The sequence below is a fragment of the Nelusetta ayraudi genome, unplaced genomic scaffold (genome assembly GCF_046127955.1).
Source record: "Nelusetta ayraudi isolate G7.1 ecotype Tasmania unplaced genomic scaffold, CSIRO-AGI_Nayr_v1 ptg000120l, whole genome shotgun sequence".
Classification (NCBI taxonomy): Eukaryota; Metazoa; Chordata; class Actinopteri; order Tetraodontiformes; family Monacanthidae; genus Nelusetta; species Nelusetta ayraudi.
In genome coordinates, this window is record NW_027466170.1 from 3882501 (window position 1) to 3907069 (window position 24569).

At 46.3% G+C, this 24569-nt stretch overlaps 2 protein-coding genes across 2 annotated transcripts in view; both read right to left on the minus strand.

The window, feature by feature from the left end:
* Nucleotides 1-2231, minus strand: part of LOC142904023 (mitochondrial intermediate peptidase-like) — a 17425-nt gene extending 15194 nt beyond the window's left edge. The window contains exons 1-6 of the mRNA XM_076049961.1: nucleotides 1601-2231; nucleotides 1135-1308; nucleotides 750-838; nucleotides 547-633; nucleotides 391-454; nucleotides 120-302 (exon numbers count right to left, since the gene is read on the minus strand). Coding sequence (XP_075906076.1) covers nucleotides 120-302; nucleotides 391-454; nucleotides 547-633; nucleotides 750-838; nucleotides 1135-1308; nucleotides 1601-1747 — 744 coding nt within the window. The 5' untranslated portion in view covers nucleotides 1748-2231. The remainder of the gene's footprint in view (nucleotides 1-119; nucleotides 303-390; nucleotides 455-546; nucleotides 634-749; nucleotides 839-1134; nucleotides 1309-1600) is intronic.
* Nucleotides 2232-2943: 712 nt separating this feature from the next.
* On the minus strand, nucleotides 2944-22688 carry brwd1 (bromodomain and WD repeat domain containing 1). Its single transcript, XM_076049960.1, has 44 exons — nucleotides 22335-22688; nucleotides 22151-22209; nucleotides 22005-22034; nucleotides 21715-21774; nucleotides 20537-20687; nucleotides 20302-20400; nucleotides 19007-19167; nucleotides 18649-18870; nucleotides 17651-17751; nucleotides 16285-16355; nucleotides 16041-16141; nucleotides 15918-15958; nucleotides 15376-15477; nucleotides 14648-14801; nucleotides 14444-14578; nucleotides 13773-13901; nucleotides 13529-13677; nucleotides 13304-13380; nucleotides 12814-13032; nucleotides 12536-12719; nucleotides 12040-12130; nucleotides 11730-11852; nucleotides 11562-11632; nucleotides 10822-11062; nucleotides 10621-10737; nucleotides 10401-10508; nucleotides 10158-10282; nucleotides 9875-9957; nucleotides 9454-9565; nucleotides 9086-9147; nucleotides 8820-8975; nucleotides 8608-8728; nucleotides 8402-8527; nucleotides 8246-8312; nucleotides 7902-7952; nucleotides 7685-7810; nucleotides 7448-7600; nucleotides 7203-7369; nucleotides 6785-6951; nucleotides 6534-6656; nucleotides 6206-6415; nucleotides 5812-6120; nucleotides 5571-5723; nucleotides 2944-5484 (listed from the first exon to the last, which is right to left on the minus strand). The coding sequence occupies exons 1-44, from the start codon at nucleotides 22369-22371 to the stop codon at nucleotides 4079-4081; spliced, it is 6750 nt and encodes a 2249-aa protein (XP_075906075.1). The 5' UTR covers nucleotides 22372-22688; the 3' UTR covers nucleotides 2944-4078.
* Between the last annotated feature and the right edge of the window lie 1881 nt (nucleotides 22689-24569).

Consider the following 24569-nt stretch of genomic DNA (forward strand, 5'->3'; position numbering starts at 1 on the left):
AACAGCAACATATTAAACAGAAACAAAAATTCAGATGAGAACAATTTCACTCAGATGAAAATGATTTTGCAAAAAGGCGACCCCTGCTGATCGAAAGCAAGAAGTGCACAAGTCCATACCAGGTCATCGGGGGAATCTGCGTGCAGACCTCCGACTTGGACGAAGCTCCCCTCGCTGGCAAATTGCAGGTGCAGGTGTTCGGGGATGGCAGACCGGGCGATTCTGTTGGGCATGTGGGAGCCGGCCAGGAACTCGTTGCTCAGGTCCAACAGCTTGATGTGCAGCGCCACAGCCTCCTTCCTCTGCAGATGGAAGAGGGTGCTGCGTTCAGAGGGAGGCGGGTCCTCACGTTTGACGGGCTACTCACACAGACAGATGACGGAATCCCACCAGTTTGTCGTCCAGGTGAATTCCACTGATCTCAAAGTCAAACATGAAGAGTTCTGCCACACGTCTGGGGAAAACCAGCAACCATTCAGTCATCAGTCACAGAACACACAAGGGGAAGAGATGAACTTGAGCGAAACATGGCGACGGTGAAATGACCTTGTGTCGGGGTCCAGCTGAGCCGCAACGTCTGGGTCGTCCAGCAGTCGCTTCAGGCTTTGGCACAGCTCCACGTTGGTGTTCAGCCTGATACAAACAAGCAGGAGATGTGAAAGGACTGAAGCCAAGCGCCACAGCAACAGCTCACACACACTGTTTGATGCTTTGATTTGCATGCTGGTCCTGCAAGCTGCATGATTTACTTCTCTACGACGGTGCCGATCTCTATGCAGGTCTTCTCTGCAGCTTTACGAAACTCTGGATCTGGATGGGCCACTTTCACAAAGTCTGCCTGAAATGGGAGTAAAAATGACTTACTGTTAGAAAAACAAAGAGGCAGACTCCCGATCACACTTTGATCAAGATGTCTAGGACTTATAACTGTGTCATTGACATCATGGGCCTCCTATCAGAGCATTTACTGAGTGATTCAGATTAGTTTATTGATCCTGCAGCAACGTTAGCTTTTACACAATTTGAGTCAAAGTCAATTCTTAGATTCTACCTCGTAAAAGTACTGTCATTGAAAAGATGTATGCGGTATTTGTGGCGCTCTGCTTCACCAGTGTTTGACAGCATTGCGCTCACCAGATCGGCCACTTTGCACAAGCCATCGGAGAGCTGGTCAAAGGACTCAACCGTCTCTACCCCCGGAGAGCAGGAACAGGCTTTTTCCAGCAGACGCTCCGTGTTCCGCAGAGCTTCGTTTGTGGCCACCTCAAAGCCAGCAGGACAGCTGAGCTCTGGCACTCCAAACAAACCCTGTCAGGACAGTCGCAGGCACAATTTTAGTATGGGTAAGCACAAGACAGTTTACCTTGTATATTAGTATAGCAAGCCCAAATACAATAGGTACACAAGAAGCTGTAAAGCTGTATAAAGTAGGCTGTTTTGTTATTTTCCTGTGTAGAAATAAATTGATGCATTACTTCGTAATAAAATACTCTGTGGTGTTGGCAAGGAGAGTGGAAAATATTGACACTAGATGGACTATCATCCCAAGTTCCCAGACCAAAACAGAGAAGAGAGAGAGAAGAGAGAAACAAATACAAACCCCCTTCTTCTCGAACAGATTCAGCTTCCTGTGAGTTTTGGTGTTGAAGGCAGCTCCAACAGGAGACCATGTTGTCACACGTCTGCTGAAGTGCGTCCATAAACTTCTGGACTTGACAAAGTAGAGCAACCGACCAGAGGATGACATTTTCTCCTCAATCTACCGCAGCTGATGTCTACTGAAGATCAGTGTTGACAGAGGACATGCTACACTTTAGCCTCGACGTGACGACTTTCGCAAAAAAACAAAAAAAAAACAGAGACAACCTCAAAATACTCTAAATATTTGCCCTCAAACAAAGCGAGGTCTGACGTTAAAAACAATCATGCATGGTCCTGCGACCCTGCGAATCCCATTGACACACAGCTGCTCACATGTTAGCTCAGTGGCTAAGTGCTGGAAGGCAAATTTGAACGCCAGCAGCGGACGACATTTTCGTCACAAACAAAATCAAAACTGTTTACGATAAATAAAATTCTTATGTTATAACGGGGGAAGCAGAAAAGTTAAATGCTATAAGTGACTCGTTCTACATTGTTTCAGCATATCTTTACAAAGAAGCAAGACAAACGTAATCTACCGAAAGTGCCGTCGCGAAAGAAAGGATGCTGACGTCATTGTATGCGACGACCCCTTGAACGGAGGCGATAAACATTAACAAAGGGAGATAAGGGAACTAAATGAGGGTTCGTGAGGTTGAATTGAACTTGTGTGTTTAAAATGAGCGTTTAGCCAAAACAAAAAATTTCACACTTTTAAATACCATTTGTAGCAGAAAACACGATGTCATGAAATAGAGGCGACAACTGGGATCTAGACCCCGCCCCTTTGGAACAAACAAAATGTTAGTGCGATTTTTATTTACTCAATGCGACACAAATTGGTACTTTCATGTCAAAGGGATTATCCGAATCTTCCTTCAGATTAAGAGATGGTATTAAATTCCGGAACTAATAGGATGTGTGCATTGAGGGAATTGCTTTAACTTAAAATACTGTTTTGTTGTCAAGTTTTATTTGGCTAAAATGAAATACTTGCATTTTACAAATCTGCATAAAGTTAAAACAAAACAATATGTCTTGCACTTCGTCTTGTTGATAACCAATGGAAAAACTCAATGACACATAATTTCATGACAGAAATTAACAAATTAACCCAACTTTTTATTTTGTTTTGCGGGGGGGCACTAAAAAGATTTGTTGAAGACGGAGTTGAGAGTGACAATATATAGGAAAATTAAAACACCTGCGGGGGCCATCGCAGTGAAAAAAGTTACAGTGCTCCATAGCCACAATGTTATTAAAACATTGCTTGCCACGAAGAGGATGAATTCAAACACTGGATTCACCTTGAAATGACGTCTTTATTGATAGGAGGAATAGATCACTCAATGCATTCCGCAATCACATATCCTCAATTGCTTTTACTGTGAAATTGTTATTAAAGGTGTAGTATGAAAAAACATTATGCAAAACGTCATAAAGAGACTGTATTTAGAAACCTCCCCATCACATGACAGCCAAAATGTATTTAAGTCAACTCCAAAAAAAAGAATTTAATACTGAACGCAGGTAGCACAGAACAATAAACCTTTGTCTTCCCAATATGAGAAATCGCAGTATTTTGCAAAAAGTACTTTTGGTACTTGGCAAAAAAAAAATGGTACCAATTTGTGACATATGGCAAGACAATGTAGTTATTTGTATAAAAAAAAAGAAAGAAAAAGAAGCCAAAAACACAAACGAACAAAAAAAAAATTAATTTAAATAGTTTGCTCGTGACTGATCGCCAAACCTGTCAGTCAATCTCAATCACGTATTTACATCTATTCACTAGAATACAACACAAATGTAATCTTAGAAAAATCAAACAGTGTGGGATGGGGGGGAGAATTGCATCCATTTGGCTCATATCAACTCATAATACAGTCAGGTTTAAGTGTGTGGATTTTTTTTTTTTTTCAAGGGAGTGCTGTAGTCAAGTGTGAGCGTGGTTGTCGTCCCAGTGAGTGTGTGCGGACTTCGGCCCCACCGGGACCCTCCTGGTCGTCCTTTATCTCAGCTCCGCCGACAAAACCTGCCTGAGACTACAGTAAACTTAGCTGACCCCTGAGTTTCTAATGCAAAACTAGTGTAAGAAATACCTCAGTACAGTGTATCTTAGTGCAAGCCAGCAATATGCTTGATTAAACAGAGGTATATTAGATAGCACCCGAGCTGACAAGACTCCCCACGGCGGTTTCTGCCGGCAGCATGGAAGGTTGTTTCTCTGCGTCCGTCTGCAAGCCAGCAGTTCAAATGCTGTTCAATGTGTTCAAATGTTCTTTTTTGTTTTTTCTTTTTCATAGAAAATATAAATATCCCTGAATGAAAACAGATTCACAGCATTTTCTCTCGAGGACTCCAGTGCTACTACCATGACGAGGCCGTCTGAGGGCTTCGGTATAACGTCCGTCTGCGATTCCAGCCGCCGCCGCCGTCACTCACTGTCGTGGTACATCACCGTCCGCTTCCCGCGGTTGCGGGTGTTGACGCGCGTCTTGCGGACGGGTTTCTTGTACGACTCGTCGCTCTCCTCCTCCGTGTCGGAGCGGCGTCGCTGCCGGAGTTGGCGGACGGCGGTGCGTCCTCCGGTCCGGGATCGTGTGCGGCCTCCCCTCTTTGGACTGCTGTGGGACCCTGAGCTGGCAAAGGAGTTTTCTGAGGCCGAGGACGACTGTTTGCTCTCTGAGTTGGAGCTGCGGTTGCTGCTCCTGCTGCTGTCGTCGTCGTCGTTATTCCGCTTCCTGTTTCCTGCCTGTCCAGTCCGCCGAGTGCTCTTCCTCCTGCTCCTTGAGCGGGCGGTGTCTTCTTCTTCCTTTTCCTCCTCCTCCTTCTCACTGCAATCAGACTGGGACGAGGACTCCTTGTCTGTGTTATCCTCCTGTTTTGATTCCCTCTTGAGGCGCTTTGCGGAGTCGGCCCTGCTGTTTTTGCTCTTCTTGAGAGCCGCCTCCTTCTCCTTCTCCTCGTCTTCCGAGTCGGATGTGTAAATCTGCTTTCTCTTCATGGACTGCTGACTCCCAGTTCCGTCCGCCGCCCTCTTCTTGTTCCCATCTTCCTTTGCTGCTGCCACCGCCTGGCCACCGTTCCTCTGGCTCCTCCTGCTGGCGGAGACGGACTCGTCCTCTGAGGCAGAGTTGTCGTGGATGTAGGTCTTCTTGGGCAGCGCTCGGAGGTTCGGCCGCCGGCTGGTGGCTTCGTCCGAATTCTCCGACTTGTGGTCAGACGAGCCAGTTGAGCGCTTCCTCCTCGACTTCCTCTTGGGCTTGTACTCCCGCTCGGAGGCCTCCGAGGCCGAGCTGTCGTCGTCGTCGTGGGGCCGTTTGGCCCTGCTGCTCCTGCAGTTTCTGGACGACCTCTTGGACTTGACCTCCAGCTCCCCGCTGGAGCCATCGCTCTCTGCGTCGCTGCCGGATTTGTCCTTCCGCCGTCTATTCTTGTGTCTCCCCAGCGAGTCGTTGAGCTCGTCTGACTTGGCGCCGTCCGCCGTCATGGCTGAGGTGGGTTTTTTATTTTGTTTTTCGTGGCTTTTTGAAAATGAAGCTTTATTCTTTTTGCTGGAGTCCGTGTGGATGGCTTCTTCGACGTCTCTTCCGTTTTGGTGTTTGTGAGACTTGTGGTCGTCTTCGTCTGAGCTGACAGGAGGTTTCTGCCGTGTGGTCCTGTGTTCAGTCTCCTCCTCATTCTCCCTCTCCTCTTCGCTTGTGATCCTCTTTATCCTGCTGTGTGTGTTTGCTGTGCTTCTCATGGGTCTCTGCGATTCCGCCTCTTCTCCCGAGCTCTCCTCGGCAGCTTCCGAGTTGCTGTCGGACTTGTGGTGTCCATTCACGCGAGACGCGGCGTCTGCGGGTTCAAGTAACGCAGTGACGTGTGAGACACTTGACACTCACAACAAAACAAAAATCTGTGAAGGTGAAGACGTCTCTCACCGTTTGTTTTGGTCTTAGCAGCTGGTCTGGACGGCCTCTGTTTGCTGGGCCTCACGTCTCCGTTGGCTCGGTAGTGGGAGGAGCCTGAGGCGTCGCTGTCATCGCCGCCGCCGCCTCTGGAATCGTCCCCAGATTCTTTAGTTGTTGGAGAAGCTGCAAGAGGAAAAAAAAAAACAGCGGCGCTGAGCGAAAAGCTGTTGCGGAGTGCTGCAGGAGTCTGGCATGCGGCGGCGCTTCCTACTCTGCGTCGACTGCTCCTGGTCCGACTCCGAGCTGCTTTGGATCACAGCTGCGCGCTTGCCGCTCCTCGCCGTGTGCCGCAGGCGGCTGCTGCTCCTCGTCGGCTGCTTCTCCTCCTCGAAGTCCTCGTCCAACGCCTCCAGGAGCTTGATCTTGTTCACGGCCGCTCTCGCCGTCCTTCTCTTGAGCAGGCGCCGCGTGCCGACGTCGCCGTCCTGCTCTGCTGACGACGCTCCGTCCGAGTCCTGCTGGTAGCGCCGGGCACCGCGTGACGATCTGCCACTGTGGCCATTCACCTCGGCTCTGCTCTCTGGAAAACCAGACACGCAGAAGGTTCAGCGTGCTGCCGGGCTGGTGAAAGAGGAGGGGAAGGAGGAGGAGGAGGAGGTTTTTACCCGAGCGTTTCCTCTCGGCGCCGGCTCTGGTCCTGGTCAGCCGTGTGCTCCTGCTGCTGCTGCTGCTGTTTTTGCTCCTGCTGGGGTATCGATGGCCTGAAGACTGGGACGACATCGCTGCCTCCTCGCCGTCACTGTCAAACTCCTCCTCTTCCTCCTCGTCGTCCTCTTCATCCTCATCTTCCTCCTCACTATCACTCCGAAGCGTCTCTAAAACAGGCAACAGCAGCAGCTCCAGTTACATTATGTAAAATGTGAGAAAACCTGACCCAATGAGTCACTGAAGGATGAACACATGAGACTAATCAGAAGTGGGATTGTCAGGAACCTTTTTTCCGCTTCTTGTTACTGTGGCTTGTGGTGACTCTGGATTTCCGTCTGACTTTTTGTTGCCTCAACGAGCCAGAGGACCGTTTCTCCTCCTCCGACCCACTGAGCTCACTCTCAGAATCTGAAACAAACAACAAAAAATCAACAAATCTCACATTAGAGACCGTGACTGCTTAGACACTGCAAGCTGCAGATCAGGGGAGACTTGACCCTCCTTCTTGAGTCTATGGTCAACCATGGATCATCTACCTGGACTTGATGAAGCAGCTTTGGATTCGTCCTCGGAGGAGCTGTGACCACGACTGCTGCTGCGCCCCCTCCTGGCTCTCTCGGGATCAGACACTTTGGATGAGGTAGGTTTGGTCGCGGCTGCCGTCTCCACTTTTTCCTGAGTTTTCAAAGCCGCTCGCTTTTGACTGAAGGGAAGCCGGCAATTTCAGAGGCAGATGTTAAAAGCGGGAAGAGAACAAGACACGGTGTTCACCTGTTTGGACTTCCAGCTAAACTCTATTAACAGGCAGTATATGTTTCCCTAAATTTCAATTGTCAGTGACAATATTCCTGTTCTTTGGGTTTCTGACATGAGCTTCAAGTCGAGGGGAGGCTCAACTGGGACGAAGACTCCTGATCTTTGTTGGCCTCCTGCTTGGATTGGAGGAAGACCCACCTGGTTGTGGTCGAAGGCTGATCCTGCTGCTGCTGTTGCATTTTCTTGCGGAACCTCTGACTACGGCGCAGCCTGTCGCTGCTCTTGATGGCGGTTTTGTACTCGGACAAGACAGTTCGGAATCGTTCCTCAAAGAAGGCAGAGAGCCGCAGGGTCATACTGTAAATCTAGACCGTGGAAACAAGAGAACGTTCAGATGGTATCATCACAATAATTTGAGTAAGACAGCGTCGAGTCCTGCCTACCTTTGAGCGTTTATTCGGCGTGTAGGCTCTCGCGTTGGCGAATATTAGCCGGATGTCTTTGCACAGCTCCATCGGGTTCTCGTATCCGTCGTCCTCCAGCGTCCGCCTCACTGAGCTGAAGTCCATCGGCGTGTCGATGATGTTGTGGTAGTCCTGCACACGACACGCCGTTGAGATTGGAGACAAGCCACTGTCTTACCTCTCCAGCAGGTGGCGCCGCTGCACGTGTCCACTCACCGGGTAGTTCTGGGGATCCACGGGCTGCCTGAAGGGTTCCGAGTCCTCGCACTCAAAGATGTAGTTGAGCAGACTCTTGCAATGCTCCTTCCAGGCATCCCGGTCTGGCAACACCTCCACAGAACGCTGCCAACCAGGAGGAAAACAGGTTGTAAAATGCTCAAACTGCAACCGAATCACCCCCACTAATGTGTTCATATGCGTTACTTCTATTTACCTGGCGCAGTCTGTGTCCAGAAGATGTCCCTGGTGCCTCGGGGTCCTCTTCCTGTAGGCAGAAATTAACATCGCTGAATTAATTAAAACCCTGCGAAGAGCTACTTGTGGAAAAGCACCCAGTGTTTACATCCAAACCATGTAAACCATGTAAAAATAAAACTGATTAAATAACAGCCATCTTCAACGACTCAAACATATTATCACTGTAGATTGTTTTTGACTCCATTACAATGATTTGTCGGTTTGTCTTAACGCTGGAACTCATTTCTTTATGTTAAGGATGTGACACTAGTGTCACAGTTCTTCCAGCAGGACACAATAACCAGCCTCCACCGGACTTACCTCATCATCGTCATCCATTTCCTCAACAGCGTTGTATATTTCCATGATATCCGTGCAGGCTGGATTACTGTGAAAACAAAAAAACAGCAACAAGTTCTTTAAGTGATTCTGTGCGCATGAAAACACACAGCAGAGACCAAGCCCAGCAAAACGTACTTGATGAATTTCTGGAGGACGTTGGTGATGATTTTTGCCGAGAAGGCAATTTTGCTCCTGGGCTCGTTGAAAGTGCGGGCGTTGTGTGCAATGTATCTTGCATCCCAGACTAACGCAGAGAGGCGCCTGCGGAGGGGAAGAGGTTGGATTAGAGTTAGATTAAGATCAGATAACCTGACGGGGGGCAGGGAGCCGGTGGGACCAACCTGTAGAACCTGTGCTGCAGTCGCAGCTTGATGGTGCCCAAGTCGGTGGGGTAGGCGATTAATGTGCAGTATGTGGGATACTGGATCAAATCCACGGGACCGGAGAATGGAGCAGAAATCTCTGCAACACACACACACACACACACACACACAGTGTGAGTCAGCATGCCTGGAATTGCGAAGAAGTGACGGGCCTGTTTCTGCAGACGCACCGACGGTGATGAGCTGCTCGATGCCGACGATGATGCGATCACACTCCTCGTCCCGGCTCCGCTCACCCCACTCGCCCGTCAGAGGCTTGTACATCAGCTCGCTCATCTCCTCCGGTGTGACGGGGATCCCGCCGCCTTCCGTCTCCGGCTGCGGGTCTGCACGACAAGACAGATGCACTTTATTAATACGCTTAAAAACCCTGAAAAAAGCTTCTTCTTTTTTTTTTTTCTGTTAAAAATATGCAACATATCATAAAAGGACTCACCATCATCTCCAGCAGGCTCTACGTCCCAAGGACTCAGTTTTTCTGTCTCCCCGTTGTCCCATCTGGAGAAAAATAGCATTACAAATGTTACTCAAATACAGCAAAATGCTTCTAAAAGCCACTAGTAACACAGAAATTTCAAGATTACAGTCAACATAAAGTTGAAATTCCAAGATTAAAGTCGAAAAAAGTTGAAGGCTCTGCGCACAAGACTAGCGGAGTGCTTCCGTTTTCACCAGTTTCCTGTTTTTACTTCAACTTAAAACTCGAAATTTCAACCAAAAAAAAAAAATCTCCTTCCTGTAATATTTTTTCTTCTTCTTCTGGCCTTAATTCTTTTTCGTACAATGCAGTGTATCGTTTCCTACCTGACTTTGAAACACTGGAAGAGACTGTCGGGATACTCGGCCTGGTAGGGCTCCTGACAGACGATGGTCCCAAACCACCATGCATCGTCAATCACCGAGCGAAACCTGTCATCTGAGCAGGGAAGAATGGAATCAGCTCAAGGAGACAGAAGAACATCTAACCGGTTAACTGCTGCAACACCCAGAGGGTACCAAAGATGGATTCTGGCCACAACGAAGATAAATTTGAAGATAATAATGAACACAGGCAATTCCGTTGTTAAAATTGTTCTAATACACAAATTATAAGTTTTCCACTGGAGCTGAAAGTTTGCAATAATAGCTTTGTTGTTCTTTTTAACACATTTTTCTGACTGAGTAGATTTGGGAAATTAAACTGATTAAACAGATTATAAATCCGACAACATGCGGTAAAACTTACTGGGTTGCCAGTTTCTTCGCAGCGCCTCGTCATAACTCTGCCTCAACACCAGGAAGTCGATCACGTCCGGCATGTCGTGATACCTGCAGGACAAAAACAGTGTTTTAACACAAGACAGAGATATAAACATAAACATGATATAAACAGCTGAATCGCTTTAAAAAAAAGTTGACAAATTTAATTTCATATTTGAATTCGAACAGGAACCAGTTTGCAGAAGAGATATTCTTGGTTGTTTGTCTTTGTCTTTATTTGACCGAGGATGAAAGTGAGCCGTTCTTACTTGACATAAAAGGACTTGTCTGTGATTTTTCTGGTGCCGTGATCAATCAGAGTCAGCTTGAGGCAGCAGAGCGTCGGAGGACACACCTCATATTTGATGCCTGTGATCTTCACAAACTCCTGGTCCTGGAAAATAAAGCCTTTTCATCAACACGCTGCAACAGTGAGCTTCCCCTTCGCAACCAGACTGACTCAGTTGACTCAGTTCTCCACAACACAGACGGCCTTGTTTTATTCATCTCACCCGCAGCTCCATTTTCTTCCAGGGCTGCCTGTCCAGGTTGATGGGGTACAGCTCCGTCCGGCTGACGGCCTCCACGTAGGCCTCGTGGCCCTGCCTGAAGTAGATCACCTGGAGGACAGACGCAGAGTCAGGGCTCCGTCTCCAACGGGGACGTGCGTGTGGGAAAACCCCATTTGCAGGATCTGAGCGTAAGCAGGTGGCCAACATCATGAGAACAGACCTCATCGCCCATCTGGGGAACAAAAGGAGACTTCCTAGGAATGAAGTCTGTGATCCACGCAGAGGGCCTGAACTCGTTGGAGACTTCTCTGTTGATGGATGGCCTCGTCTTTGGGCGCTGACAAGAAACCGGGGAGGGTGTGAAAATATGGACCAAATCTTCCATACGAGACCCAACATCTGGCGGAACCCCACGACTCACCCGTGGCGACTTGTTCTTGGCCTTCTTGGCCTTCACTTTACCACGTTTCACAGACTTCTCTGGTTTTTCCTCCTCGTCGCTGTGCTGCTGCTGCTGCTTCTCTTCCTCCTCCTCGTTCTCCTCCTCCTCTTCTGAAGTGCTGAGCCTGCGGTGAACTCGTCTCCTCGACGACACAGGAGTGGAGGGCTGCAGGTTGATGCCGGCGTCTGCCGTCCAATCAGAGTACTCGCTGGAGGTGTGGCTGTCCGGCAAGACAAAAAATATGAGTGCGACTCAGATATGCAGTCACAACAGCAGGCTGTGCCGAAATGGCTGTAATAACCTCCACTGAGCACCAGATGGGTAAAAACAACAAGAGCTAGAGATGGTTTTCTATTTTTAATAGTTAAAGGTTCAGTGTTGAGGTTTTGAGGAGAATCAGTGACATCAAGTGGTTAGTTTAGATGGCAGGTCCCTCTCACGAGCTTGCCAGTGAACTACGGTGGCGTACGTACACAAACCTGGATATCTCGTCTACATATATACATATGTGTGTGTGTGTGTGTGTGTGTGTGTGTGTGTGTGTGTGTGTGTGTGTGTGTGTGTGTGTGTGTGAACTATTCCATATTATTATTACTATTAGTATATTAAGCTTTTACCAATATAAAAATCATACATCAGGCCAAATATTACACACTGGACCTTTAAGGGATTTTTATCTGATGATGCAAACAAGTGGAAATCGATTCCAACTGCGATACCTGGAGCTGTCGCTCTTCCACTCCTCCTCATCGTTGGAGGAATCCAGCTCACTGCCGTCCAAGTCGTGTTCCTGTACACAAATGCAAAAGATGCAACAGGTTTTTACAAATGAAAAAGGAGCTTGACTGGCGAGAGCCAAGGTGGGAGGAGAGAGAAGCCTGCAGCACCTCAGAGTGGCCCTCAGAGCTGGCCGTCTCCTCCCCCTCCTCACACGACAGGTCCATGTACTCCAGTGCGTCGCTGTGGCCGTGCCCCCGTCGGACAGCAGGGGGCTCGTCGTCTGAATCATCCTGGTAGGAAACGAGATGGAATCGACTCAGCAGCAGCAACAGCACAAAACATTTGAGTGGAAAAGTTGTGGGGAAAACGAGAAACAAAAAGGTCGGAGGAAGACACAAGACACAAGAGTGCAAAGGCAACATTTTGAGAGGCGACACACTGACGCAACCCGACACCAAGATTTCTAGTGGCACCTACTCGACAGCTGCTGTAGATGATGCGTCTTTTCTTTGCGTTGTACAGAGTCACCTCGTCCTCTCCTTTGGCCGAGCGGACGTCGTCCTGGCCACTGAGGGAGAAGTTGCAGTTCATTTAGATATAAGAGCAAAGCAAAGAATGGACAAAAAAAGAATCCAGATAAACCCAATTATGTTGTTGTTTTTTTACAGCCTTTTTTAAAATTCTTATTACAGACCTCATTATTTACACTAGGCTACACTACCAGTTAAAAGTTTGGAAACACCTTCTCATGCAATTTTTTTTTATCTTTCCAACTTTCTACACTGCAGACATACTGAATACATCAAATATATGAGCAAGATATATGTCATTATGCAGCAAAGAAAAACATGTTAAATAACTCTAAATATGAGAATCTGAGAATGAAAGAAAAGACAATAAATTCATAGGTTGTGTCCAAACTATAGACTGCTGGTGTGTGTCAGAATGTGGAACTGGTTAGAACTGTTCACACCTGTAGCTGCTGGGGGCCAGTTCAGGCACCACTACCCGCCGTCTCCAGGCCTGCAGGTCTCTCTCAGTGGCCATCTGACTCCGGGGGGCGTTCTGGTGCATCTGCCGGACGCCCTCCACCTGCCCGCTGCGCCGCAGGCCCACGTTGGGCGGCGACTGCACGTCTGCTCGCTCGTTCACAGACACTGCAGGGAGGGGGAAAAAAAAGTACGATGGGCCTCGGGTTCCTCCGGCGGCTCGCGCGCAGATCATCAGCTGAAAGCCGTCTGCTCTAATCACCTCTGCGTGGCGTGCTCGGCGCCGGGGCCGGAGGCGGAGCCATGGTGGGGCCCTGTGGCTCGGGAGGCGCTCCGACCTCGGGGGCCAGCTGGTTCCGTTGGTCCTGCCGCTCCTGCAGGTGGCGGATGGCCTCGTCCAGGAGGCTGCTGCGTCTCACCGTCACGGCCTCGTGCTCCGCCGTCTGCTGGCTGATCACCTGCTCCACCACCTCGCCGTCACCTGAGGATGCGATTTACAGCATCAGCGGCTTGAAAACCACTTATTTGAGGGAAGCTTGTTTGAAAATGAATGAATTGCGTTGCTTATGTCTTCTGTTTTAAATAGATTCGTACCTTTCTTATCATCAGACATGTCAAATCAAAAAGGTAAAACCTGCACTGCCAGTCAAACTAACTAACAGGACTACTAACAGGAACATTGCAATCAAATACAGATTATTTGTCAGATGAAATTCTAGGCCTGATGCATGTTTGGTTGCTTCCATTCTTACTGGTGGCCACGTATCCAAGCTGAGGAACCAGGTGTTCTGCAGCAATGTTCTCTCGGCCAGGAACAAGACGTTGGTACCTGAAAGATGGCATGAGAATGACACTAAAGACTCCATCAGCAGCGTTCAGGCTCTTAGCAAATTCAACTTTTACCACGTCAGAAGCAAAAGTGCAGGTCTGAGCACATTACTCAACATCGCGCTAAGCGTGAGCAAAGCGGGGTCTACCTCGGCGGGTGAGGGTTTCCATCGACGTCCACCAGGAAGGGAGGAGGCATGAGATGCGGCGCCTGCTGCGTCTGCTCGTCCAATACAAAGCCGTTTGTGTCGCGGATCAGCGGCCGGTAGTCTGTGTGGAAGAACACCTGGTCCGGGAGCTACGCAGAGAGACGACGAAACAAGCTCAATGAGAAAGTCCTGGCCGGACAGTCGCCGTTACTTAGACGCATCACCGCCACACGCTTGTTCTGACCTTTTCATACAGTTTGGAGCTGCCAAAGCCAAAGACCAGGAGATGGCCGTGGGAGTCGGTGCTGGCGAAGCGCTGGCCATCTGGAGTGAACTTGCAATCAAAAACAGCTCCGTGGCCCTGACCTTCAATCTGCAGGGGCAAACACAAGCACAGGAGTTTAAGACTAAAACGGGTGAACTAAGCCAGTGGATCTCAAGTGGTGGAGTCTCAGGACCAATATTGTGTCCTTCCCATGAAGTCGCGACCCAAATCTATTCCACAAAAATGAAAAAGCTAGCCCACTTTCTATCATGCCTTGTAAGTAAATCATTAGTAATATTGGACTGAATTGTGTTTCCTGCAAAATAAATGCCCAACATTTGATATTATACACATTATGTATTTCAAAATCCCTTTTTTAAATTTTTTTTCAATAAAGGGAAACTGCTTTCGGAGGCGCAACCCAATCAAAACAGCTCTGCGGCCCATTTTTGGGTTGTGACCCACCAGTTGAGAAACGCTGAACCAAGCTTTGAATTTAGTTCACAATGTGTCTGCAAAATCTTTGCCCATTTTGACTGACGAACAAAAATAAAGAGGACAGTTTTTTATAGAAAAGAGGTCATTACAAGGTGGGGCACCAAGTATGTGAGATAAATCAACTGGTGATTGAGTTTCTGCCATGCTGTTACCATGTTGAAGTAATGCTGCGTGTTTGTGCCGCGCTGCAAGTCCCAGATGAAGATGTTCCCGTCGTGGCCAGCAGACAGGATGATGCGGGGGTCGAAGGGGTGCGGCTCCAGCACAAACACCTCGGCCTCGTGGCCCTGAGGAGAAGACGCACTTTAGTCTGGTCCTAGGGGGCGCTGAATGAGCTCACCACGGCCCAGACTCACTTTAAGGATATGTAGCAGCTGTCCAGTGTAGGAGTTCCACACTTTGAGGAGATGGTTGTTCACGGCGGTGATGACTGTGTTGTCATGGCGATCCCACGCCACCATGGTGACTTTGGGTTTGAAGTAGCTTTCCTCTTCGCTCGTTGGCTGAACTCTGAGCCAGGAGAAGAGAGGGATGCAGTTAGAACAATACTGCACGCTTCAACTTCTGAACAGTCTGATTTCCCTCTCATTATCCTCCTCTTGGCTCTGGCGAACAAGCGACCAGCTGGCAGCTTTACTGGAGCGCTCCACCACGCAGTGCATGGGTCGAGCAAAACATCAATCTCGAAAAGAGGTTGGACTTTCTCAGCTTTACAGGCAAATCTAATTTTTCTGTGACACTGCAACAGCGACATGGCGACATGGCAGCAAAACGTGTGAAAACGTTTAGCTTCAGATTCTGAGTAATCAGCAATCAGGCAATGAGGACAACAAAGGTCACTCAGAGGCCAGCAAATTATACAAAACAGCAGAAGCCAAGATTGAAAAAAAGAAGAAGCGGAGAGCAGAGAGCCACAGAAAAGCAGCATCACGAAACACTGCAGACATAAACTTTGGTAACTGCGTTCAGCTCTCATTACTTTGTGTTTTTTGTGAGTTTCTTCACAAAATAAATCTACTTTTCATTCACTCGCACAAACTCTGCAGAGGAGATGAATAAACCCAGGTCAGCAGGCGGCTCTCACCCTGGCAGAGTGGCAGACATGTTGAGCAGGAGACACCTCCACTGCTGCCGCTGGTGGAGCTTCCAGATTCGCGCCGTCCCGTCTCGACTTCCACTCACAAACCTGAGAGCGACAACACACACAATCACAACCAGCGCTGACCCGCTGACATCTGGACGGCTGCTACCAGGTGCCGACTGTACACACACTACCAGTCAAAAGTTTGGACACACCTTCTCATGCAATATATATTTTTTTTTATCTGAACAAATTTACTGAAGACATCAACAACAAGATATGTAATTATGCAGCAAGTCAAATAACTCTAAATATGCTTCTTATGAAAAGAGGCTATTTTGAAGAATTTAAATATAAAAGGTGTTTGAGTCTTTTTACACTTTTATTGTTTCCTACATAATTCCATGTGTGTTCATATGTAGTTTTGATGCCTTCAGTGAGAAACTGCAATAGTCATGAGAATGAAAGAAAAGACATTAAATTCATGGAGTATGTCCAAACTTTTGACTGGTCGCATAAATGAAATGTTCACTTCATCACTTCACCTTTCGCCCGAGTGGCAGAACTGGATGCTGTCCACTTTGTCCTGTGTGCACAGAAGCATTTCATTCAGTGACTGTGGATTATTTTAGTCTGACAAAACACACAGGGTCAGTTTGGATTCCCACCGTGTGCTCATGAAGCTCGGATATCTTCTCTGGATTCCCGCTTCCCAGGTAATATATTCGAATGACATCATCAGTACTTCCTGTTGCTAAGAACATCCCACCTGCGGAGAAGAAGGCGTTGAAGGCAATTGTTTCATTATCAGTTCCTTCCCGTTTTAGCTGAGGTTCTAAAACTTAGCACAACAACACAAAGTCCACAGTGCCAAGGCCAAGCAAAGCACTAAACTGCTCAACAGACACTGACCTGGACTGAAGGAGGAGCAGACCGTTTGGATGCCGGGCCTGGGCCGCTCTGTAAATTTGATTGGCCGATCGCTATGAGGACAAGACAAAAATGAAAACAGTTTTTTAACAACTGGATAAGGGACTGAGAAGAAAAAAAACGTATGATTATTATAATAGTGAACGCATGTCCAGTCTGCAAGAACATGTGACGTTTTAGTCAGATCTAGTCCATAATAATAATATTGGATTGTTTTATGTTATTGTTTTTTTTCACCACATCTGTGGAAACAAAACACTTCTTGATGCTTCTGTATTAAGATTTGACTTTTCTATTTTCTCCACGACAAATTCAATACAGCTTAAAATCACAATCAACGTAAACACGATGCTCACGTTGAAGATCAAACTACACACATCCAGTTGTTCAGACAGAAGCAGAGGCTGCGGAGCCTCACAGACGTTGGATTAATAATAAAAATAAAAACAAAAGTCAACCCAGTTTGGCAAGTTTTCATGTTCTGCTCCAGGCTGACATGGCATTTACATAACTGTCTGTTAGCACGTTACACAGTTTAACAGCCCTGACAAAAGCATATCTCATATTCTTAAGTGCTACTTTGATATTTCCTCAGAGGTGCCCAAGAGTGCAACACGAGGTTTACTGTGTGTCAAACGTTTAAACACAATTCAAGGAGTGTGAGACTCTGGAGAGAAATAAATAAAGAACAAAATCGTGTCTTTCCCTCACAGGTCGTGGGGGAAAAAAAAGACTGATGAAGATTGCAACGTTTCGGTACTAGACCTTTTTCAGGCAATCGTTTGTGCCAACACAGGAAGCCCTCTTAAATAGCAGTGGCTGTGTGACACCGACCAATCACTTTCCCACATGTCTGAGTATAGAGAACTTAAATATTAAAAATATCAACAATATCAAAATACAATCAATGGAAAGAGCATCGATACACATGATATAAAGTGCAATGACTACATATAGTAAATATTAAGCTGTCCTGACTGGATACATTAGGTCCTAATGGCTCCTAAGGCTAATGATCACAGTCAGGAAAAATAAATACGACAGATACAGTACACAGCCAAAATATAGGAAAATAAGAAAAAAGAAGAAAGAGGAACTTGCAATATAAATATCTCAAACAGTCTGGAAAAATCATGCAGAGTATTCCTACATATGTAAGTGAGCACAAAATCAACTTTTTTTTTATTTTTAGTTTGGACTTAATCGTCACCTTCTGACGCACTTGCAGATTTTTGCCTTTTCAGACTCCATCAATGAAATTAGCACCATCAACTCAATACGGAGCAGGGCAGTAAGCCACCACAGGAGAAGTTTATCGTTCGCTGTAGGTTTAAACAGTCCAACCCACCTGAAGTTGATGTTGTTGACGTCCCACTGCCAAAAGCAGACGGTGGCATCAGTTCCAGTGGACAGCATGTAACGCTTGGAGCCCTTGGCAAACGGTGAGAACTGGAAACACAAGAGGAAGCAGCCGTGTCAGACCAGCGCTGTACACTGAACACCAGACAGTTTGATATTTTTCCTGCTGATCTTCTGACAACATCCTGTTTACTTGTTAAGCGACAAAGTGTGAACGAAAGACCTGCAAACTAAACGAGGGATCAAGTCTAAAAAGCGATAACCCACTTACAGCGACGTGTGCAGGCTGCAAAAAATTGCTTAATACTGAGCTGCTGCAGCACAGAGATGAAAAGCAAATGCTAGGATATCTCACGCTTTTCTTTCAATAACAACAAGTCCTTGCCAGAGGAAGAATCTGTGCTGCCTATCCTCATTTTATTTCAGGCAGCAAGTACTGCAGGTTGTGCTCTATGGGTGGGACGGTTGGGAGGATAAAAAATAAAACTCTCACAGCAGCATTGTCAGTCACTGGGAGGAAGTGGAGAGTGATCCACAGTGTAGCTAACACACACACACACACACACACACACACACACACACACACACACACACACACACACACACACACACACACACACACACACACACACACACACACACACACACACACACACACACACACACACACACACACACACACACTGTATCTGCATTACGTAATCGTACTACCATGGGAGGGAATCTAAAAATTGTAGAAGTAAGAATTCAAAGAAACAGTCGCTTGTGAAATCCAAAGGTTAAAAACCGTGCGATCAAAGTCGGAGCGGAAGGAATAACAGTAGATGGAACCTCTCCCAACTTCATTTTACTTAAAAATACTGTGTTTTTCACTCATTTCACTCGCAATTACTTTCCATGAGACACCAGGAGCTATTTTCAGCAGAGAACTGTCGTAAAATAACAGCGACGGGGGAAATTACGGCGCAACAACACAGGACAATGTACCTGTAGGGAGGTAATGGACCCACTGTGTCCCTGCAGCACAGCCACAGGGGCGCAGGTACGAAGGCACCACACGCGAATGGTCTTGTCACAGCTTCCGGCCGCAATCAGTGTGTTCTCGTAATTAACCGCCAAGTCCGTGATCTCGGCCGAGTGGCCCCGCAACGTCGAGTGGAGTCGGCCGTCGAACGAAGACCAAATCTTCACCAGACAGTCGTCTGAGCCCTGAAGAAAGAAAGAGTAAAAAAAAAAAAACACAAAGCAAACTGAGATACAGGATGATAAAGAATGCATGGGAAATATCACACGACAATTATTCCAGTGCTTAATGGGATTACGGCCCGGGTGGGTCGGAACTTACAGTGAAGATCCTGAGACCGGTTCGATCGAATGCGATACAGTACACTGCTGAGAGGTGGCCCAGGATTCGCCGGTGCAGGCGCATGCGCTCATAGTTGCTGACGGGACAGATGGAGCTGAAGCGCTGGGCCCCCGTCAGCTCCCTCCCTCTGAGGATCTTCACTGTTGGTGGAAGTCAAGAGTAAAAACGTCAACACTGGCAGGAGAAGAGAAGCCTCCACTGGGCTGGGGTGGCCAGAGATCGCATTGAAAGGAGATATTTGTTACTGCTCAGTCTTGTATTTTTGACTGTGTCAAATTAAGCATGACAGCGCGAAGCAAAACGCTGGCGTGCACACAAAACGCGAGCCACACTGGTAGATGTGAAGAGTAAACACAAACAATATGACTGCAGCAACGGAGTCTAGTGCATCTGGTCTGGATTTGTTGCCATGACAGACAGAAAAATATTACAGAGCTTGCATCAGGTTTTTATTTAACCGCTGCAGGGAAGTTGTTTAAAGTGATTAATTCCTGCTGGCTTGTCCAAAGGTGGCGGTAGAGAGGAGACAACTGAATGAATGGGTGCTTAAAGGCTCAATACACAACATTTGCAGAGATCAGTTAGAGTAATAGTGTGCATCTGGTCTGAACATCGGAGAAAAATCATCCTTTAGAAGGTCAAAATGCAAAAAGGCTTTGAAGGAAATGTGCAAATAGGAGTAAGAGGAAGATCCAGGAAATAGATCTGCCTTCCTGCTGGAGAGTGCAGCAGAGTGCAGTGATCACACCAGCGCTGGCATCTGACCAGACGTGAAACAAACGTGTCAACAGATGTTTGTATGTTTAAAGTTTCATGAAAAAAATGTGAGCAGACTTCCATCTCCGCCGGCCATGTCAGCAGCTCTCGGAGCTCACGTCTCCTCAGTCTGCAGCCGTTTCTCCATTCCCACTGGTCAAAGCTACCGCTGCTTTTCCTCCTTAAGGTTTTTTTTTATTTTTACAACCGGTCACTCACACAGAGCGTTATTAAATCATTACACCGCCAGGCAGGGCCACACAAGATGTGAGAGGCAGGGACTGACCTCTGATATGTCTCTGTAGCCGCTTAATTGCAGTATGAACACACACATAACAGTAAGACGGTTATAAGTGGTATGGCCGTCTGTGTGAAAGGGGCATTTTAAATAATCTCAACAGATGGGTGGTTTAGTGCAGCTGACAGTGTTGGCTGGTCTAACTTCAATGTCCACGCCATCCTAGAAGATGATGAATCCTACTAAACATGGCTCAGGGACGGTGTGAGGTGGGACATACCGAGGTGAAGAGTTTTCTTGCAGTTTAAAGGCCTCTCTGGTGGTCGGCCCCGGTGAAGGGCTGCATATGATGAAGCTGGAAACCGCGCACTGTCACAGTCTGAGATAAACACGAAGAATGTGCAGAATATCAGGACATTTAGTCGCATCATGCCAGCTTTGGCCAAACCAGCGTCATTTCCCCCATGCACTCTGGAACTCCAACACTGTGACTATACGCCTGATAGCTTGCGTACCTTTGGCGGTCCTAAGCATTGACTGTTTTCCAGACCCGAGAAGAGAGTGTACACCTGGAACACATGATGGCACCTCTTTGTCAAGGATTGGTCCGATCTGCTTACAGATCCGTAGCAAATGGTCCGGTGCGATATGTCTGTTGGCAGCAACCTGCCGAGGCAAAAGGAATGGGGTGAAATGACAAGAGAACAGATTACTGGCATGAAACCAACCATTTAGCACGAGCAGACTTAAAAAAAGAGATCGGTGTAAACGCACCAATTTGCAATGCAACACATTTGGCTGTGTGCAGATCTGGTGGCACAATGACGTACAAAGTGTATGAAGTACGAAGTGACATCACAAGGTTCGATGCCCCACCACATTTTATGCTCATGTGAAGATTTGCCGTTCGGTGTGTACGAAATAGGTTCGGTTTTTAGGCAAATCTATCGACAGGTTTCTGGGAAAACAAACTATTGCATTTTAAATACTATTTCTTAAATGTCTTAATGCTTCAACAATGGTGTGACGAGGCACAAGCAGCAGCAGCAGTCACAATCTACAGTGTAAACAACAGAATGTAGAGCTGCTCTTTAACTCTCGCCGAATAGAGAATGTTAATGCAAGTAGCGCGACAGTTGGAGTGTTGGTGAGCGCAATATCTGATTAAAGACCCTCCAATGGGCAGCAGCTGGCCCACACACTTCACTTGGAACAAATGTCTGACAGGGTACTTTCTGTGGTTTCATGCGCTTCAAAACCAATTCCAACGGGCGGGACCTAATATGCAAAGTGTTTCCTTTTACGGGTACCAATCAAAGGCCGGTTCACACGCAAAGCGAGGCAGAGAGGGTGCAACTCGGCTTCTGATTGGTCGGCGGAGACAGCTCGGCGTAGTGAGCAGCCGTTCCACCCACCCGATCTGCGGTAGAACAGTCGGGGCTAAATATTGTTAAACCGTCCGAGCAAATAACAAATTCGGTGGCATCAAGCTGTAATTCACCGTCAGAAATCAAGGGAGCGGGAGCGATTTGAGGCTCGAATCAGCCACACTCAAACAAGCCCCGACAGTTTCTCCCCAGAGTACAGAACAAAGAGCGTAAACAAGAACAGAGCGTGGACGCGGCGGTCCCCCCCCCCCCCTCCGTCTGTCACAAGACAATAACAAGCGACACGATAGTTCGTTAAATCTCACCACATCTTCATATGTTCTTGGGTGCTCGTTTCCAAGCCAGTCCAGTCTCCCCGGCAAGAGCTGCGGGGGGAATTAAAATATATTAATCGGACGGTTTGGCCGGAGAAAAAGACAGTCAGCAGGTACACGCTGATGGGGAAACAAAAACATAAACACATTGGATGATGTCAAAAGAGTGAGACGGTGGATTTTAAAAGTCGAGTTGGACAAGTTTTATGCACGGGAGTCAGCGGGGACCAACTAGCCTGCAGCTAGCATAGCAAGAGGCTGTGTTAGCCGGGGTTACACACCTGATATTGCTCTAGTTCGCTGGCCAGGACCTGCAGTGGATTAAGAGGCGAATCAGATTAGATGGCATCAAATAAAGTGTTATCACTTAGCTGCACAACTAGTTCGAAACAGAATCCACGGCGCCCCTCAAGGCACGCCAGCTCACCTCAGCCGCTCTCCGACACGGACCCGTTGTCAAATAGCGAGATATCAAGTAATAGAGCTCTGAAATTTTTTAAAAAAAGGAAGGAAATAAGCGGCGGGTGGAAATTTAAAGACAGATATCAATTAGCGCGACGCGATATCGCCGTAAATGAAGCTACCCCGTCGGCTCTATTTGTGCAGCTTACCCGACTCAAGGAGCGAAATGTTCCGATTTTTGGCCATGGAATCGGCCGTGACTTGGAGAGGATTGGAACAAATTTCAGGCTAACTTTATGACTACGAAGAACAGGATATATTTATTTAATTTCGGTTACACGGCTCTGACCCCCTCCACGGTTGCTCCCGCTTTCTATTCAGCCCGTTTGCAGTCGCCATTGGAAGGATGAGGCCTCAGCGCTACCTCTTACTTCCGCCACAGCGGAGGAATACAGGAAAAAGGGGGTGGGGAGGAGCGTTTTCAACAAAAGATGAAAGCCGTCGATCAGCGACGTGCGAAAAACATTTTTAACGTCTCACAAAGTCTCGAATGAAGAAACTATACAATTCTAATATGTCGAGAAATTAAACGAGTTCTTTATTTTTTTTTATTCTACGGAATGCAGTAGTCGAAAGACCGCCCCCTTTTTGGTGACCAAGGTCGTGAGTTCCTTGTATGACGTCATAAGTAATGTTTGGCAATACGTCGCTCGATAAAAATAATTTAAAAAAAAAAACGAAATAAAAAGCCATTCGTTTAACATTTAGTATACAGCTTGCACAGTGCGAGACTTGCTTTTTCATTGATTTGTATGTTTTTTCCAGATCCCGATTGTTCATTAAAACTCGAAAAACACCGAAATGATTAACATCAAAACTAAAGTTCCTGTGTTGCAAATTAGATTAAAAAAAAACATATAATAATAATTATGTATTCACCACAATAATCAGTACAAATTAGTTTAAATCATATTAAACCGATTTAATAATCAACTGCTGGCCCATGCAGTTTTATAAAATTGCATGGGCGAAATTAATTATTAACATCACAAATGCAGTCCCTGTGGAGTAAATAGAATATATTTATGTGTTTTATGTGAAATAGTTTACATCAAATTAAACAAAGTAACCATCAAGTACAGGCCCATGCAGTTTTATAAAATTGTGTTCACTTTTCACTACTATGAACAGAAGAACAAAACCAGACATCAAAGTGCACTCTTTGAGGGAAAGTTTGACTGCAAACCTTTCCCAATAATCACTATAAATGCTTGTTTGCAATTTAGGTAAATACATCTATGCCAACGTTACACTAAAAACTGTGTGAGCACAGAATTGCTTATTAAGTTCACAAAGGGTGAATAACAATCTAACAACTTGGGTAATAGGTTACGCTAATATGGCAAAAGTCCATCTCAAAGGCAGCCTATGACACCCATAGACAGATTTATTTTTGATTCTCCAAACAGATTGATCAACTGGGAGGTAATGTCAATCAACTACTGAGTAATTATGCCAGCAGGAAACCACCTTCCAAAATGCACATAAATATGGTATGTTCACTTGCTGCAATGAAATTGCAATGGAATGAGACAGCTCGATAGAAGCTTAAATTAAGCATTCCTTGCAAACTCATACAAAACAATCTTATGTGAGACTACAGAAAAAGAACTGAATGCAGAGGATTGGGCAAAGCACCTAACATAAGACTGATAACTGAAATAAACCACCTTCCCACCAAAATAAATATTATCTGCTAAAGTTATGGTTCCCTCACAAAAAAAACCCATCCATACTGAGTGAGAAATCAGCATAAGAAAAAGTAAAAGGGTAATTGCATGACTTAACATTATTATTTATTATGTACCCAATTTTGATATATAATAGTTTTACTATTAAGTGCAAGTGTTTCAATATATAAACTGAAAAAATAAATCATCCCTTGAAAGAAATTCACTTTAATCAGCATTCAATACCAATTACAGAGAAAACATTGAATAGTCCTTTCTTTAAAAAAAAAAAAAAAGAGGAAGGAAACTGTACATTGGTAAATAAGATCAAAAACACACCCTCACCCCACACTAGCTAAATGATGTAACTCAATCAATTCCAAAAACAAGTGAACATAATTAAAGTGAAGACAACTCCTTAACGTTCCAACCATTGCATTCCCTTTCAAAACACAGCAACTAAGTATGACAGTCTGAAACAGTACAGGTCATTAAAAAAAACAAAAAAACCTTTAAGACACCCTGGTAATGTTCACAGGGACACTCCCGGAGTTGAACATTTAATTCCTGATTTAGGAATGACAACACATGTTGGAAAACTAAAATTAAAAACAGGGAGAAGTCAAAAGAAGATTATAAAAAAAAAAGGCTGAAACTATCCCTTCACAGAAGCCATGAAAATGGAAGTTTGTTTTTTAAAAGTCTGCATTTCTG

What these genes read in the sequence shown, in the direction of transcription:
- brwd1 (XM_076049960.1), bottom strand. Translation starts at nt 22,371, where the DNA reads ATGGCCAAAAATCGGAACATTTCGCTCCTTGAGTCGG. An exon ending in CAAGAACATATGAAGATGTG is followed by an intron (nt 20,688 to 21,714) that starts GTGAGATTTAAC and finishes TTGCCTCGGCAG; the next exon opens with GTTGCTGCCAACAGACATAT. An exon ending in TTCCCCAGATGGGCGATGAG is followed by an intron (nt 10,509 to 10,620) that starts GTCTGTTCTCAT and finishes TCTGTCCTCCAG; the next exon opens with GTGATCTACTTCAGGCAGGG.